This window comes from Anomaloglossus baeobatrachus, chromosome 1, assembly GCF_048569485.1.
Source record: "Anomaloglossus baeobatrachus isolate aAnoBae1 chromosome 1, aAnoBae1.hap1, whole genome shotgun sequence".
Taxonomy (NCBI): Eukaryota; Metazoa; Chordata; class Amphibia; order Anura; family Aromobatidae; genus Anomaloglossus; species Anomaloglossus baeobatrachus.
Genome location: NC_134353.1, coordinates 20613068 through 20629761, shown reverse-complemented (window position 1 = coordinate 20629761; position 16694 = coordinate 20613068). Strand labels below are relative to the sequence as shown.

Genomic DNA, 16694 nt, shown 5'->3' with positions numbered 1-16694 from the left:
GACGCAGATACCAGATTGGGATGACAACTTAAATATTCGGTCAGGGCAAGAAGAGGCTCGGTCTAAAGGGGGAGGGGAGTGCAAACACAACAATTGATGATGAAGTTCTAGATCCAACCTACTGTCAACCCCCAGTCAGGCACTCGAGGAGGTCAACAGAGGCGGTGGAGGAGGATGCAACCGACGACGAAGTTACCTTGCGCCTTCCTGGACAGAGTCGGAGCACTGGTAGCACGTCTACAACTGCATCATCAGCCACCACTCTGCCTCTGAGCACTAGTCGGGGGGGCTCAGCAGGTCGCATGCCCTCTAAACCTTGCCTAGCCTGGTCCTTTTTTGACATAGAAAAAGATCGCCCAAATTATGTGATGTGTAAAATTTGTCGTGATTCTGTTAGTAGAGGGCAAAACCTCAGCAGTTTGACAACTTCTTCCATGAATCGTCACATGAATAAATATCATAGGCCCCAGTGGGAAGTTCACCGTGCTGCAATGCGGCCTAGCGGAGCGAACCATCCACGGCCTGCCCCTTCCAGTGCATCCGCGCGCTCTTCATCTTCTAGGACTGTGGGGACAGCTGTCACACCTGTTTTTCCACGCACAACTTCCACCACTGTAACCGCAACAGGCAGTTTGCCTGGTAGGTCGTCAGTTGGTTTGGAAGGGGAAACAAGTGAGTGTGAACAGCTCTCTCAGTCATCGATAGCACCAACGTTGGATGAAGGCAACATCATGTCTCCGCCTGCACTTTCCTCACAAACCTGCATTTTGCCAGGGACACCCTACTCAACACCGTCTACACACAGCAGCCAGATCTCTGTCCCTCAGATGTGGTCAAATAAAAGGCCACTTCCTGCGACCCATGACAAAGCTAAGAGGTTGACTCTATCCCTCTGTAAGCTGTTGGCTACCGAAATGCTGCCTTTCCGCCTAGTGGACACACAGGATTTTAGAGACCTTATGTCTCTCGCTGTGCCCCAGTACCAGATGCCTAGTCGCCACTACTTCTCTAAGAAAGGTGTGCCCGCGCTACACCAGCATGTCGCACACAACATCACCACTTCCTTGAGAAACTCTGTGTGTGAACGGGTGCATTTCACCACCGATACTTGGACCAGTAAGCATGGACAGGGACGTTACATGTCGCTGACTGGGCACTTTGTAACTATGGTGATAGATGGTGAAGGGTCTGCTGCACAAGTCTTGCCGTCCCCACGACTTGTGTGTCAATCCTCTGTCTGTCCAAGTTCCGCCACTGCTTCTGCCTCCTCCACCTCATCTGTGTCCTCCACCTCCGCCCCAAGCCTGCCTGGTCAGGCCACCAGCGTTCTCACTGCGCAGAAGGAATCACGCACCCCTCATTACTATGCTGGCAGCAGAGCGCAACGTCATCAGGCGGTCTTTAGCTTGACATGTCTTGGGAATAAGAGTCACACAGCTGAGGAGTTGTGGTCAGCTCTGCGGTCAGAGTTTAATAAATGGTTGTCTCCACTCAACCTGCAGCCTGGTAAGGCCGTGTGCGACAATGCTGCAAACCTGGGTGCGGCCCTTCGCCTGGGCAAGGTGACACACGTACCTTGTATGGCTCACGTGTTGAACCTTGTTGTCCAGCAATTTTTAACACACTATCCCGGCCTAGATGGCCTTCTGACCAGGGCACGAAAACTGTCTGCTCACTTCCGCCGTTCAAGCGCCGCAGCTAAGCGACTTGCATCGCTCCAGAAGTCTTTCGGCCTGCCGGTTCATCGCCTGAAATGCGATGTGCCGACACGCTGGAATTCGACTCTCCACATGTTACAGCGACTGTGGCAGCACCGCCGAGCCCTGGTGCAATACGTCATGACGTATAGCCTGGGCCAACGAGATGCAGAGGTGGGGCAGATCACCCTGATGGAGTGGTCTCAGATCAAGGACCTATGCACCCTTCTGCACAGTTTCGACATGGCGACGAATATGTTTAGCGCTCACAATGCCATTATCAGCATGACAATTCCAGTCATTTACATGCTGGAGCACACGCTAAACACTATTCGGAGTCAGGGGGTGGGACAACAGGAAGGGGATGAACTACAGGAGGATTCATATGCGCAAGACACAACAACATCACCAAGGTCCAGACGTTCATCATCACCAAGGCGCCAGGCATGGGACCATGGGGGACCTCGTATTGTCAAAATTAGAAGTGATGATGACTACTGGCTTGCCACACTATTAGATCCCTGGTACAAGTCCAAATTTTGTGACATAATTCCAGCCATAGAAAGGGACGCACGTATGCAGGAGTATCAGCAGAAGCTGTTACTCGATCTTAGCTCGGCTTTTCCACCAAACAACCGTGCAGGTGGAGGGAGTGAATCTCCCAGTTGTAACTTGACAAACATGGGACGGTCTCGTCATCTTCAACAGTCTACCCGTACCAGTAGGACTGTATCTGGTGCTGGTAACAGCAATTTTATGGAATATTTTCATAATTTTTTAGACCGTCCTTTGCAAGGCCACCAGAGACAACAAGTCTGACACATAGTCAACGGCTGGAGAGGATGATACAGGAGTATCTCCAAATGAACATCGATGCCATGACTTTGCAAATGGAGCCTTGCTCATTTTGGGCTTAACCCCTTCAGCCCCCAGCCTGTTTTCACCTTAAAGCCCCAGCCATTTTTTGCAATTTTGACCAGTGTCACTTTCACAGGTTATAACTCTGGAACACTTCAACGGATCCTGGCGATTCTGAGATTGTTTTTTTCGTGACATATTGTACTTCATGTCAGTTGTAAATTTAGGCAGATATGTTTTGCGTTTATTTGTGAAAATTTCGGAAGTTTGGCGAAAATTTTGAAAATTTTGCAATTTTCAAAATTTGAAATTTTATGCCCATAAATCTGAGAGATATGTCACACAAAAAAGTTACTAAACAACATTTCCCACATGTCTACTTTACACCAGCGCAATTTTTGAAAAAAAAAAAATTTCCGTTAGGAAGTTAGAAGGGTTCAAAGTTCATCACCAATTTCTCATTTTTCCAACAAAATTTACAAAAAAAAATTTTTTAGGTACCACATCACATTTGGAGTGATTTGAGAAACCTAGGCGACAGAAAATACCCAAAAGTGACCCAATTCTAAAATCTGCACCCTTTACTCTGCTCAAAACCACATCCAAGAAGTTTATTAACCCTTTAGGAGCTTCACAGCAACCAAAGCAATGTAGACGAAAAAATGAAAATTTTACTTTTTTAACACAAAAATGTTACTTTAGCCATAAAAATTAGTATTTTCACAAGGGTATCAGGAAAAATGCATCATAAAATGTATCGTGCATTTTTTCCTGAGTACGCAGATACCCCATATGTGGTGGTAATCAAATGTTTGAGCACACAGCAGGACTCGGAAGGCAAGGAGCGCCATTTGAATTTTTGAGTGCAAAATTAGCTGCACTCATTAGCGGACACCATGTCGGGTTTGAAGACCCCCTGAGGTGCCTAAACAATGGAGCTCCCCCACAAATGACCATATTTTGGAAACTAGAGCCCTCAAATATTTTTTCTAGATGTTTGATGTGCACTTTGAACCCCTGGGGGCTTCACAGAAGTTTATAACGTTGAGCCGTGAAAAGAAAATTTTTTTTTTTTACCATAAAACTGTTGCTTCAACCAGGTAGCTTTTTTTATCACAAGGGTATCAGGAAAAAATGCACCATAAAATGTATTGTGCATTTTCTCCTGAGTACGCAGATACCCCATATGTGGTGGTTATCAAATGTTTGGGCACACAGCAGGACTCTGAAGGCAAGGAGCGCCATTTGAATTTTTGAGTGCAAAATTAGCTGCACTCATTAGCGGACGCCATGCCGGGTTTGAAGACTCCCCGAGGTGCCTAAACAATGGAGCTCCCCCATAAGTGACCCCATTTTGGAAACTAGAGCCCTCAAATATTTTTTCTAGATGTTTGATGTGCACTTTGAACCCCTGGGGGCTTCACAGAAGTTTATAACGTTGAGTCGTGAAAAGAAAAAAAAATTTTTTACCACAAAACTGTTGCTTCAACCAGGTAGCTTTTTTTATCACAAGGGTAGCAGGAAAAAATGCACCATAAAATGTATTGTGCATTTTCTCCTGAGTACGCAGATACCCCATATGTGGTGGAAATCAAATGTTTGGGCGCACGGCAGGACTCGGAAGGCAAGGAGCGCCATTTCACAGCAAAATTGGTTGGAATTATTAGCGGGCGCCATGTTGCGTTTGGAGACCCCCCTGAAGTGCCTAAACAATGGAGCTCCCCCACAATTGACCCCATTTTGGAAACTAGACCCCTCATGGAATTTATCTAGCTGTTTAGTGAGCACTTTGAACCCCTGGAGGCTTCACAAACGTTTGTAATGTTCAGCCGTGAAAATATTTTATTCTTTTTTTTACCACAAAATTGTTTTTTCAAACAGGTAGCTTTTTTTTCCATAAGGGTATCAGGAAAAAATGCACCATAAAATGTATTGTGCAATTTCTCCTGAGTACGACGATACCTCATATGTGGTGGAAATCAATTGTTTGTGCGTACGGCGGGGCTCAGAAGAGAAGGAGCGCCATTTCACAGTAAAATTGATTGGAATTATTAGCAGACGCCATGTTTCATTTGGAGACCCCCTGAGGTGCCTAAACAATGGAGCTCCCCCACATGTGATCCCATTTTGGAAACTAGACCCCCCCCATACAAAAAAAATTAGTTTGGCGAAATAAAAAATACAGACATCAGTAAAAAAAAAATAAAAAATGAGCGCCTGCCACTATGCACGAGTCTTGCATCGCATCATCCGCTCCTGTCTGGAAGCGAGCAACTGCGCTGGATAATGCGATGCAAGAGGGCACAGCAGCGGATGGAGGGGCGGCAGATGAGAAAGGGCGCAGCAGATGGTGGCTGGGAAAAGGCGCAGCGGATGGAGGAGCGGCAAAGGATGGGAAAAGGCGCAGCAGATGGAGGAGCGGCAGAGGATGGGAAAAGGCGCAGCGGATGGAGGAGCGGCAGATGAGAAAAGGCGCAGCGGATGGAGGAGCGGCAGATGAGAAAAGGCGCAGCGGATGGAGGAGCGGCAAATGAGAAAAGGCGCAGCGCATGGAGGAGCCGCAGATGAGAAAAGGCGCAGCGGATGGAGGAGCGGCAGATGAGAAAAGGCGAAGCGGATGGAGGATGGGAAAGGGCGCAGCGGATGGAGGAGCGGCGGAGGATGGGGGGTGGGAGGTGAGATTGGGGATAGCTACCTTACAGGATGGATCTAGGCAGCAGGATCACAGCAGACAGAAAAGGCAGCAGATGAAGGAGGGTGAAAAGGATGGGAGAGAGCAGGCAGCAGATCAGGGAGGGGGGCAGAGTCTGATGGGAGAGAGCGATGGCACATGGAGGGGGGGAAGGCAGCACATGGAGGGAGGGGGGGGGAGGCAGCACATGGAGGGAGGGGGGGGAGGCAGCACATGGAGGGAGGGGGGAGAGGAGGCAGCACATGGAGGGAGGGGGGAGAGGACGCAGCACATGGAGGGAGGGGGGAGGGGAGGCAGCACATGGAGGGAGGGGGGAGGGGAGGCAGCACATGGAGGGAGGGGGGAGGGGAGGCAGCACATGGAGGGAGGGGGGAGAGGAGGCAGCACATGGAGGGAGGGGGGAGAGGACGCAGCACATGGAGGGAGGGGGGAGAGGAGGCAGCACATGGAGGGAGGGGGGAGAGGAGGCAGCACATGGAGGGAGGGGGGAGGCAGCACATGGAGGGGAGGCAGCACATGGAGGGGAGGCAGCACATGGAGGGGGGGAGGGGAGGCAGCACATGGAGAAGGGGAGGGGAGGCAGCACATGGAGGGGGGAAGGGGAGGCAGCACATGGAAGGCGGCAGCCGATTAGGTGCAGTGGCAGCCGATGGAGGCGGCGGCCGATCGGGTGCAGCGGCGGCTGAAAAAGGTGGGTGCGACTGAAAGGGGACGGTGGCGGCGGGGACAGCGGTGTGTAAAGCGGCGTGGCAGGCAGGGACAGTGGCGGGAATAGCGGCGTGGCGGGCAGGGACAGTGGCGGGAATAGCGGCGTGGCGGGCAGGGACAGCGGCGGGAATAGCGGCGTGGCGGGCAGGGACAGCGGCGGGAATAGCGGCGTGGCGGGCAGGGACAGCGGCGGGAACAGCGGCGTGGCGGGCAGGGACAGCGGCGGGAACAGCGGCGTGGCAGGCAGGGACAGCGGCGGGAACAGCGGCGTGGCGGGAAGCATCGGTGGATCGTGGGGAGCAGCGGTGGATCGTGGGGAGCAGCGGTGGATCGGCGGGCAGTAGCGGTGGATCGGCGGGCAGCAGCGGTGGATCGGCGGGCAGCAGCGGTGGATGGGCGGGCAGCAGCGGTGGATGGGCGGGCAGCAGCGGTGGATCGGCGGGCAGCAGCGGTGGATCGGCGGGGGAGCAGCGGTGGATCGGCGGGGAGCAGCGGTGGATTGGCGGGGAGCAGCGGTGGATCGGGGGGGGCTATAACTTACCGATGGGCACCTACAGCGACCGCTCTCATCAGCTTTCACGGACGGAGTGAAGCTGAAGGTAGCGGTCACATACAGGTCACCGGCACAAGATCCACAGTGATTGGGAGAGATCGGTCACAAGGCCGGTCTCTCCAATCAGAGCTGGGGGCGGGTGAAACAAAGTTCACCCAGCTCCAGCCAGTCATCAGTGCTACAGCAGCACTGATTATGGCTGGATTTCAATGTGTCAGCCATTTTCAATGGCTGACACATTACAGTGACTGTAATTGGCTGAGCGGCGTTTGTCAGCCAATCACAGCCTCTGTAGGTTCGGGGAGGAGACACCACCCCTCCTGAGGTCAGGCAGAGGTCCCCTCCTTCCCGAATCTACCGTTTAATTAAACAAATTTCACTCCCCGGGGCTCCGGGACCGCGATTTCGCCATGACGTACTGAGTACGTCATGGGTCGTTTAGCACCATGTCACCATGACGTACTCAGTACGTCAAAGGTCATTAAGGGGTTAAAATCTAGAAAAATGGCCAGAGCTCTCCAGTTACGACTTGGAGATTTTGTCGTGTCCAGCTGCCAGCGTTGTCTCTGAACGTGTCTTCAGTGCTGCTGGGTGTGTGCTGACAGATAAGCGCAGGCGTCTGTCCAGTGACAATGTGGACAGACTAACGTTCATCAAAATGAACAACTCATGGATCCACCAGGAATTTACTACCCCTGTGTCATCCTGGGGAGAGTAAATGCTTGTGGATTTTGAATGTGCTTGATGCAAATCTAGCTGTGAAGTGCACAACTAGGGCACAAATGCTGCCACTGAATGGGTGGGTGTGTGTGGGGCACAATTTTTGGAAAAAGGGACACTCCGCTTGGAGTAACCCTTGCTTACATAGTTTTAAAAAATGATCCAAGATGCATACAGCTGGGATCAGGAAAGACTTTGCTACCTACCCCGGTGTCATCCTGGGGACGGTTAAGTATGGCGTATTTTTGAATGTGCTTGATGCAAATCTAGCTGTAAAGTGTACAACTGGGGCACAAGGGCTGCCACTGAAGGGGTGTCTGTGTGGCCCAATTTTTGTAAAAAAGGGAGACTCCGTTTGGAGTCACCTTGCGGTGTTTTACATGATTTTAGAAGGGCATGCCATGCCTATATCTGTGTCTCGTCCTCTTTTTCCTCGTAACACTGTTTTGTTTTCGCATGAGAATTTGTCCTTGTCACTTTCCCATGTGTTTGTGTTGTTGTGAGTTGTTTGTCACCTTTTGGACACCTTTGATGGTGTTTTCTAGGTGTTTTTATGTGTTTGTGATTGCCTGCCATTGTTTCCTATGCAGTTCGAGTTCGGTTCGTCGAACGTTCGACGAACCGAACTCGAACGGGAGCTCCATTCGGCGAACCAACCTCGAGCCAAACCGCGACCGGTTCGCTCATCTCTAGTAATAATGTAATTTTGTTTTGTTTTTTTTGTTTTTTTTTGCCAGGAGGTGTAGATTTATGTGGCGCCTTGCTGGAGCCATGGACTCAGGATCAGTGAAACAGGTGAATAGAGGCAACTGCCCACAAAGCAGGAACCTGTACCCCACAACCCTTTAACCCCTATACAGGGATTTGGAATTACGACAGGGCCCAGGTGATCACTGCTCGCAAAAGATTGCAGTCCTGAGAAGAGCAGTAACCAGGCAGGGTCAAATCCAGAAGGTAAAATAGGGATAAAAATCATCAGGCAGGAGAGTGGTCAGATATCAAGCTAAGGGTCAAAACCGAAACTAGCAGAAAAGTACAGAAACGGCAGGCAGAAGAGTAGTCAAGTAGTCAAGCTAAGGTCAATATATGGGAATACAAACAAACAGCAAGGCACCAGAGACTAGCAGGGATTTACTGGACTATATCTGGCACCTGCCAGCAGAATGGAGAAAGCATAAGAGGGGTGTGGTGCCTTCCCATTGGCCCCAGCTGAAAGGTAGCTACTCAGCCAGAAGGCACACACCACCAAAGTCAACCAGTAGTACTGCAGGTTCTAGTGAAACCCAGCCTAATAGATGAGCGGAGCCTGTGCCCAGCAGAGCAACTGACTGTTCCCCCAGTGGTGATGTGGTGGTGTCTGGTGATTGAAGTAGAAGTCGACTTCGGTGGAGATGTGATAAATAGGAGCAGGAATATGGTGTAAAAATCTTAGCACCAAATCTGAATCTCAGTTTTCTGCCAGGAGATTTAAGTCTGTGAACTCAGTTTAATGAAGTCACCAGAGGTCAAGTTCCCAAAGGTCACAGGAAGAGGACAGTGGGAACCTCCAACTGTGGTCGCAAATTACCTGATTAACGTCCTCGTTGATCGCTGTGGCTCAGTCTCTGCCTGAAATCCACAGCAGGTGGTCATTTTTCTACGGCTGCATGCTTGCATGCTGTGCCTTCAGATGTAGCAGACCTGGAATCGTATTGAGACCCTGTGTGGATGACATCAGACCTGGGTGTTTTGCGAGTTCGTAAATTGGTGAAAGAAGGTGTTTTTTTTTATTTTATTTCAAATTAAGGAGTAATTGAGGACTTCTGAGCAAAGTGTTTGGTAAGCCGAGCCCTAACGAACTGTTCAAGGCTTGTAACAAATCTAAAACTGGTGAACGTGAACTAAGGAGGTTTGCTCATCTCTATTAAGGATATGTCATAAACATTTTTAATATTAAAACATCTTTATTATAATTATTCCAATCATTTTGATATTATTATGAATTACCTTTCCTTTAAATCCATTAGTTCTAGATCCATCATAAATCCTTCCTGTACTGATCATCATTTCCCTTAGAGCATGGGCCAATATATACACTGCAGTATACACATGGTAGAAGGTTGGATACTTTGATCTCGCTAACGCTGATGTGATGGGATATCTTCCTCCTGAACAGTTTTGGACTATTTCATAAAGACTTTGAAAAACTAAATATTTGTGTTTATTTGGAATAAAACAGGCGAAATAATAATACAGAATATCCTCCAATATTGGGTCATTAGGACGGTTTGTTACAGCTATAGAGTGTAGAAAACTCTCCAGACCAGGAATTTCCTGTTCCCTCTGTGAAACAATCAAGCTGCAGTTAATTGCCTGTAAAAATTGGTCTCCTAGATGAAACGCAGAAGACCAAGACTCATGCAGGATGAAGGTGATATTTTCTCTAAGAAATTTCAAATCTTTTAAAAAACTGTAATGTAAGTAGAATTTACCGCAGATTATTATGACTCTGGCGTTAGATTTCTGGATCATATTTAGCTTTTTCGAATTACTGAACCAATCCGAGCTCAGCTGTATAATAAATGCAACACAGACTCCAAACATATTCAGGTGTTTTCTCAGTTTTTCTGCTTCTGCTTCTCCAGTGTTATCAACCGGTGTAAGAATCCCAACCCAGTCCCAATTGTAATTTGTCACGATAAGTGTAATTATTTTGTATCGGAAGTCATCATGCTTAGTAGTTGTAAAAAATGTCCTGTAAAGGTCACTATTTCTTGTTAATGGATCGACATCTTCATAGCTGATCTACACAAAAATATGTAATAATGAAAATGTAAAAATTCTAAATAAATGCAACATTGACTTTGTGTTTAAACAGTAAATGTACAAACATATCAAAGACAACTTGATAATTTGTCACCTGAGTTATAAACCATTATAGAGGAAATATTAGAACCACTCTTCAGAATTTTTGAAAATTCTTGGAGAACAGGAGAAGTTACAGAAGACTGGAGAAGAGCAAATGTTGTCCCAATCTTGAAAAAGGGGAAGAAGGTGGAGCCAGGGAACTACAGGCCTGTGAGCCTGACTTCCATACCAGGAAAGATCTTTGAACAAATTATTAAACAACATTTATGCAAGTACCTGGATGAGAATGAAGTGATTACCCAGAGCCAGCATGGGTTTGTAACTAATAAGTCATGTCAGACTAACGTAATCTCCTTCTATGACAGAATCACTGACTGGGTGGATCAGGGAAATGCAGTAGATATAGTATATCTTGACCTCAGCAAAGCATTTGACAAAGTATCTCATACAATCCTTATTGAAAAAATTACCAAGTGTGGAATGGACAAGGCAACTGTTAGTTGTATGCGTAACTGGCTTAGTGATCGGAGTCAAAGAGTGGTCATAAATGGCTGCACATCCAGTTGGAAAACTGTCTCAAGTGGGGTACTACAGAGCTCTGTCCTGGGCCCCGTGTTGTTCTACATCTTCATTAATGATTTAGATGAAGGAATTATGGGTAAACTGATTAAATTTGCTGATGACACAAACCTAAGAGGAATAGCTAATACTAGAGAAGACAGGGAGAGGATTCAACAAGATCTAACCAAGCTGGAACAATGGGCAGCAACTAATAGAAAGGTTTATAACAGGGAAAAATGCAAAGTCATACATCTTGGCAGGAATAATGAAAAGAGCATATACGGCATGGGAGGAATAGAGCTATCCAATAGCATGTGTGAAAAAGACGTAGGTATACTAATAGATCACAGACTGCACAGGAGTCAACAGTGTGATACAGCAGCAAAAAAGGCAAACACCATTCTAGGATGTATTAACAGAAGCATACAGTCTAGATCACATGAATTCATTATCCCCCTTTACTCTTCTTTGGTCAGACCTCATCTGGAATATTCTGTCCAGTTCTGGCAACCACATTTTAAAAAAGATATCAACAAACTTGAGCAAGTTCAGAGAAGAGTGACCAGAATGGTGACTGGTCTGCAAACCATGTCCTATAGGAATGGTTACAGGATTTAGGATTGTTTAGCTTGCAAAAGAGAAGACTGAGAGGAGACTTAATAGCTGTCTACAAATATCTTAAAGGCTTTCACACTGTAGAGGGATCAGTTTTATTCTCATTTTCACAAGGAAGACTAGAAGCAATGGGATGAAACTGATGGGGAGGAGACACAGATTAGATATTAGAAAAAACTTTTTGACAGTGAGGGTGATCAACGAGTGGAACAGGCGGCCACGAGAGGTTGAGTTCTTTTTCAGTGGAAGTTTTTAAAAAGAGGTTGGACAGACATCTGTCTGGGATGATTTAGTGAACCCTGCTTTTAGCAGGGGGTTGGACTAAATGACCCAGGAGGTCCATTCCAACTGTAATATTCTCTGATTCTATGACTCTATGATTCTATGGTATGGGCGCAGCAGCTGAGCCTGCACCACTGGAGTCAGTACAAGGCTAAAGTCATACAACTGTTTTCTCCATGTCCAAGAAAAACAATCTGATAATACTAATCAGACGCTGATCAGAATCCGTTTTTCCCCGAGCTGGGGAGAAAATAAATATTTTTCAATTTTTTCAAATCTGTAAGTTTGTGAAAATCAGACCACACATGGAATTCATTGAAGTGTGGTCCCATTTTCTCATCCAGATGTTGAAGAGAGGGAAAACATGTCCTCTCTTTGCTGTCTACGGAAATCACTGACAGTTGAGGGGTACCTGGCTGTGAGCAGGTGACATCACTGACTTCACTGGAAGTCACACCAGGGATCCCATGGTGGTTCTCATTTTTAGTCTCTTTTTACCCTCAACTCTCCCTCCCTCTTTCCCCTCTCCATCCCCTCCTGGTCCTATTGTAAATTAGATCTTGCCAGTGTTTATATATATATATATATATATATATATATATATATATATATATATATATTTATATATATATTTATATATTATATACTGTGTGCAGACTTATTAGGCAAATGAGTATTTTGGTCACATGATCATTTTTATACATGTTGCCCTACTCCAAGCTGTATAGGCTTGAGAGCCAACTACCAATTAAGTAAATCAGGTGATGTGCATCTCTGTAATGAGGAGGGGTGCGGTGTAATGACATCACTACCCTATATAGTGGGGGGCATACTTTTTAGGCAACTTCTTTTCCTTTGGCAAAATGGATCAGAAGAGAGATTTGACGGGCTCTGAAAAGTCCACAGTTGTGAATGTCTTGCAGAGGGATGCAGCAGTCTTGAAATTGCCAAAATTTTGAAGCGTGATCACTGAACAATCAAGCGTTTCATGGCAAATAGCCAACAGGGTCGCAAGAAGCGTGTTGGGCAAAAAAAGGTGCAAAATAACTGCCCATGAAATGAGGAAAATCAAGCGTGAAGCTGCCAAGTTGCCATTTGCCACCAGTTTGGCCATATTTCAGAGCTGCAACGTTGCTGGAGTATCAAAAAGCACAAGGTGTGCCATACTCAGGGACATGGCCAAGGTAAGGAAGGCTGAAAGACCACCACTTCTGAACAAGAAACAAGATAAAATGTCAAGACTGGGCAAAGAAATATCTGAAGACTGATTTTTCAAAAGTTTTATGGACTGATGAAATGAGACTGACTCTTGATGGGCCAGATGGATGGGCCAGAGGCTGGATCAGTAAAGGGCAGAGAGCTCCACTCCGACTCAGACGCCAGCAAGGTGGAGGTGGGGTACTGGTATGGGCAGGTATCATCAAAGATGAACTTGTGGGACATTTTCGGGTTGAGGATGGAGTGATGCTCAACTCACAGACCTACTGCCAGTTTCTGGAAGACAACTTCTTCAAGAAGTGGTACAGGAAGAAGTCGGTATTGTTCAAGAAAAACGTGATTTTTATGCAGGACAGTGCTCCATCACATGCATCCAACTACTCCACAGCGTGGCTGGCCAGTAAAGGTCTAAAAGAGGAAAAAATAATGACATGACCGCCTTGTTCACCTGATCTGAACCCCATAGAGAACCTGTGGTCCCTCATAAAATGTAAGATCTACAGGGAGGGAAAACAGTACACCTCTGGGAACAATGTCCGGAGGCTGTGGTGGCTGCTGCATGCAATTTTGATCGTAAACAGATCAAGCAACTGACAGAATCTATGGATAGTCGGCTGCTAAGTGTCATCATAAAGAAAGGTGGCGATATTGGGCACTCATTTTAGCCACTAACCTCTCTGCTCTTTTAAAGCCCTCTGGGGATGGGAGAAATTGGTGATACTGTACTGCTGTCTGCCTTAAAGGTTTTTAAATGTTGAGACTACAAGATAGGTGACAAAGTCGTGTATTATGGGTAGTGCCAGTCTTCTGGGAGCAAGAGGCCTACAGCCTCTGTGTTACATGGACCGTATCCCCTAGCTCTTTTAATGCCCTATAGGGAGTGGGGGAATTGAAAATACTGTACTGCTGTCTGCCTGAAAGGTTTTTAAATCTCAACACTCTAAGTCAGTTTTCAATATTCTCTTTTGACTGAAGTTTCCGTGGTCTGGAGCAAGAGGCCTACACCTGTCTGTCATCTTAAGGCCACTTTACACACAGAGATAAATCTTTGGCGGATCTGTGGTTGCAATTAAATCATGGACATATTGTTCCATTTGTACACAGCCACAAACCAGGCACTGATTCTCCACAATTTCACTGCAACCACAGACCTGCCGCAGATTTATCTCTGTGTGTAAAGTGGCCTTTACTGTCTCTACTGAAGGTAGAAATGCTGGTTCAGGTCTTGTACCTTGGCTCGTTCCATGCTGCCATGTTCCTTTGTGGGGCTCATTGTAGTATGTGCAAATTATTGCCACTTTTTCTGTTACCTGATTTTAATTTTTGGAAATGTATTGATACAAGTAGGGTCTCCAAATTGTCTATTGTCTATGGTGCCAGTGGTACGGGAGCACCAGCCCTACGTCTGTCTTATGTTGCTGTCTCTGGTAAAGGTAGAAACCTTGGTTCAGGCCTTGTTCCAGGGCTGGTTCCACGCAGCCATGTTGCTTAGTTGGCCTATTTGATTAAGAAAGAAACTGAGGTGGAAGGTGCTGTTCTTTCCGAGCATGTCCAGACTTAAACCCTATAGAACATTGGTGGGGCCTCCTCAAAAAGTAGATGGAGAAGTGCAATGTCTCTAATATCCACCAGCTCGTGATGCGTTAATGGAGGATGGAAGAGGATTGATTGGCTCCCATAAAGCTCTAGTGAACTCCATGCTTTAGAGAGTTAAGGCAGTGCTGGAAAATAATGGTGACCACACAAATGTTTACACTTTGGGCACAATTTGGCCATTTTCAATTATTGGTGTGCTCACTTTTGCTTCCAGTGGTTTAGATATTATTGGCTATGTAGTGAGTTATTTAGAGGGCACCAAATTTACACTCTTACACCAGCTGTACATTGACTACTGTACACTGTATAAAAGAGTATTATCTTTAGTGTTGTCCCATGAAAAATTATAATTTTTTTTTTTAAAAATGTGAGGGGTTTATTCACATTTGTGATATACTATATATGTTTTATTCTAGTTCAATAAAGCTCATCTGTCTTAGAGAGGTTTTTACACTTCTTTTTTGGAGTTTGTTTGTATTTAACATGTTGGTATGAGTCAGGATTCAGGAAGTCTCTCATCATAAGATGATTATAAGTTACATAATTGAGGACATAGAGTGGCAGGCAAAAGTTTGAGCACCCCCTTTGCATAAATTTAAAGATGAAATATTTCCTTGATATTTTAGGCAAAATGTTTTTCACTTTTTTTTCATTTTAAAAATTACAAAAAGGAAATGGGCTGATACAAACGTTTGGGCACCCTTTGAGATTTGTGTGCTCAGAGAACTTTGACCAATGTATCAGACCTTAATTAGCCTTTCAGGGTTATGGCTTGTTCTCTTTCATCGTTGGGAAAGGCCAGGTAATGCAAATTGCGCAGCTTTATAAAAACCCGGCTTCTTCTAACTTTGTGCCAAAACACAGCTGCCATGCGTTGTTCTAAGCAGCTGCCTAGCACTCTGAAAATGAAAATAGTGGAGGTCCAAACAGCAGAAGTTATAAGAAGATAACAAGCGTTTTCAAGTTTCACTTTCCTCTATACTAAATATAATTAAAAAAAATTATAATTACTTACCAGTAATTGGATTTTTCACTTTTCATTTTGGCACCTCTTAGCAGCCCAAGTGTTTTTATAGTATGAGGAGGTAACTGTTTTATTAATGCATATATATATATATATATATATATATATATATATATATATATATATATATATATATATATATATATATATATATATATATATATTTATATATACATATATACTTTACAAACAAAAATTAGGGGTACATCGCCCATAAATTGGAATAGAAAAATGTGTTAGAAAGGAGCTGTCACCAAGATTAAGGGAGGGAATTAGCACAGTGCTGTAACGGTTCTGGAAAGTCTAATTACCGATAAGTAATTATCTTTTCCATCACCATGACAGTTCCATACGTTAGAGAATAAAATAGAATAATTCTCTAGTGTGGGACCAAAGCTGATATTACCTGCCTTCCAAAGGCAAGGCATGAAAGACCCAAATCCAGCCGGTAGTGTTTTAAGAACGTGGAAGGGGAGAACCAAACTGCAGCCTTGCAGATTTGTTCCACCGAGGCATTAGCCCTTTCCACCCAGGAGGTTGCTATGGCTCTAGTGGAATGAGCCTTAATGCTGTGAGGAGGGGTTTGACCCAAGGCACAGTTTGCTAGGGAGCTGCCTATCCCAACCCACCTAGCAATAGTGCGTTTGGTTGCTTGTTCAGCTTTATTAGCTCGCTGGAATGTAAGAAACATAGCTGGGGATTTCTGCCATGGTTCTGTTACCCTCAGGTATTCTATCATGCATCTTCTAACATTGAGGGAGTGAAAAGTTAGTTTCCCTTGGGGTTTCAAGACATTTTCAAAAGGAAGGTGGAATTATCTCCTAGTTCCTGTGGAATTTTGAATTTACTTTATGCCAGAAAGCTGAGTCAGCTTTTAGAATTACCCTGAAGAGATAGGCTCAAAGGGTGATTTGGTAAGAGCATTTAGCACTAAATATATATCCCAAAGGGCTAACTCTTTGGACCTTAAGGGTCTAGAAGAGAAGGATGCTCTAATGAATCTCCGGATCCATGGGTGATCCACAATTTTCTGGTTGAATAGCACTCTCAGGGATGAGACCTGTACTTTCAGAGTGGTGGTGAATAGACCCTTCTGGAGGCCCTTTTGCAAGAACTCCAGAACTTCCCTTAGGGAAATCTGCTGGTTTTGGGTGGTCAGATCCCATCCTTAAAATTCTAAGAATTTTACCCCAATTGTTACATATTTAACTGATGGCACTTTTTTGCTGCTTGACAGCATGTTAGAGACTGAGTTTTCAGAAAACCCATTGGCTAAGAGTAGTCACCTCTCAATTTCCACACTGCCAGACGTAGTCCCTGAAC

The 16694-nt window shown here is 45.6% G+C and overlaps 1 protein-coding gene across 1 annotated transcript in view; it reads right to left on the bottom strand.

Moving 5' to 3' along the window:
• Nucleotides 1–16694, bottom strand: part of LOC142299917 (vomeronasal type-2 receptor 26-like) — a 135433-nt gene that overhangs the window by 91944 nt on the left and 26795 nt on the right. Inside the window, exon 4 of the mRNA XM_075341893.1 lies at nucleotides 9215–10012. Within this exon, the coding sequence (XP_075198008.1) occupies nucleotides 9215–10012 (798 nt within the window). The remainder of the gene's footprint in view (nucleotides 1–9214; nucleotides 10013–16694) is intronic.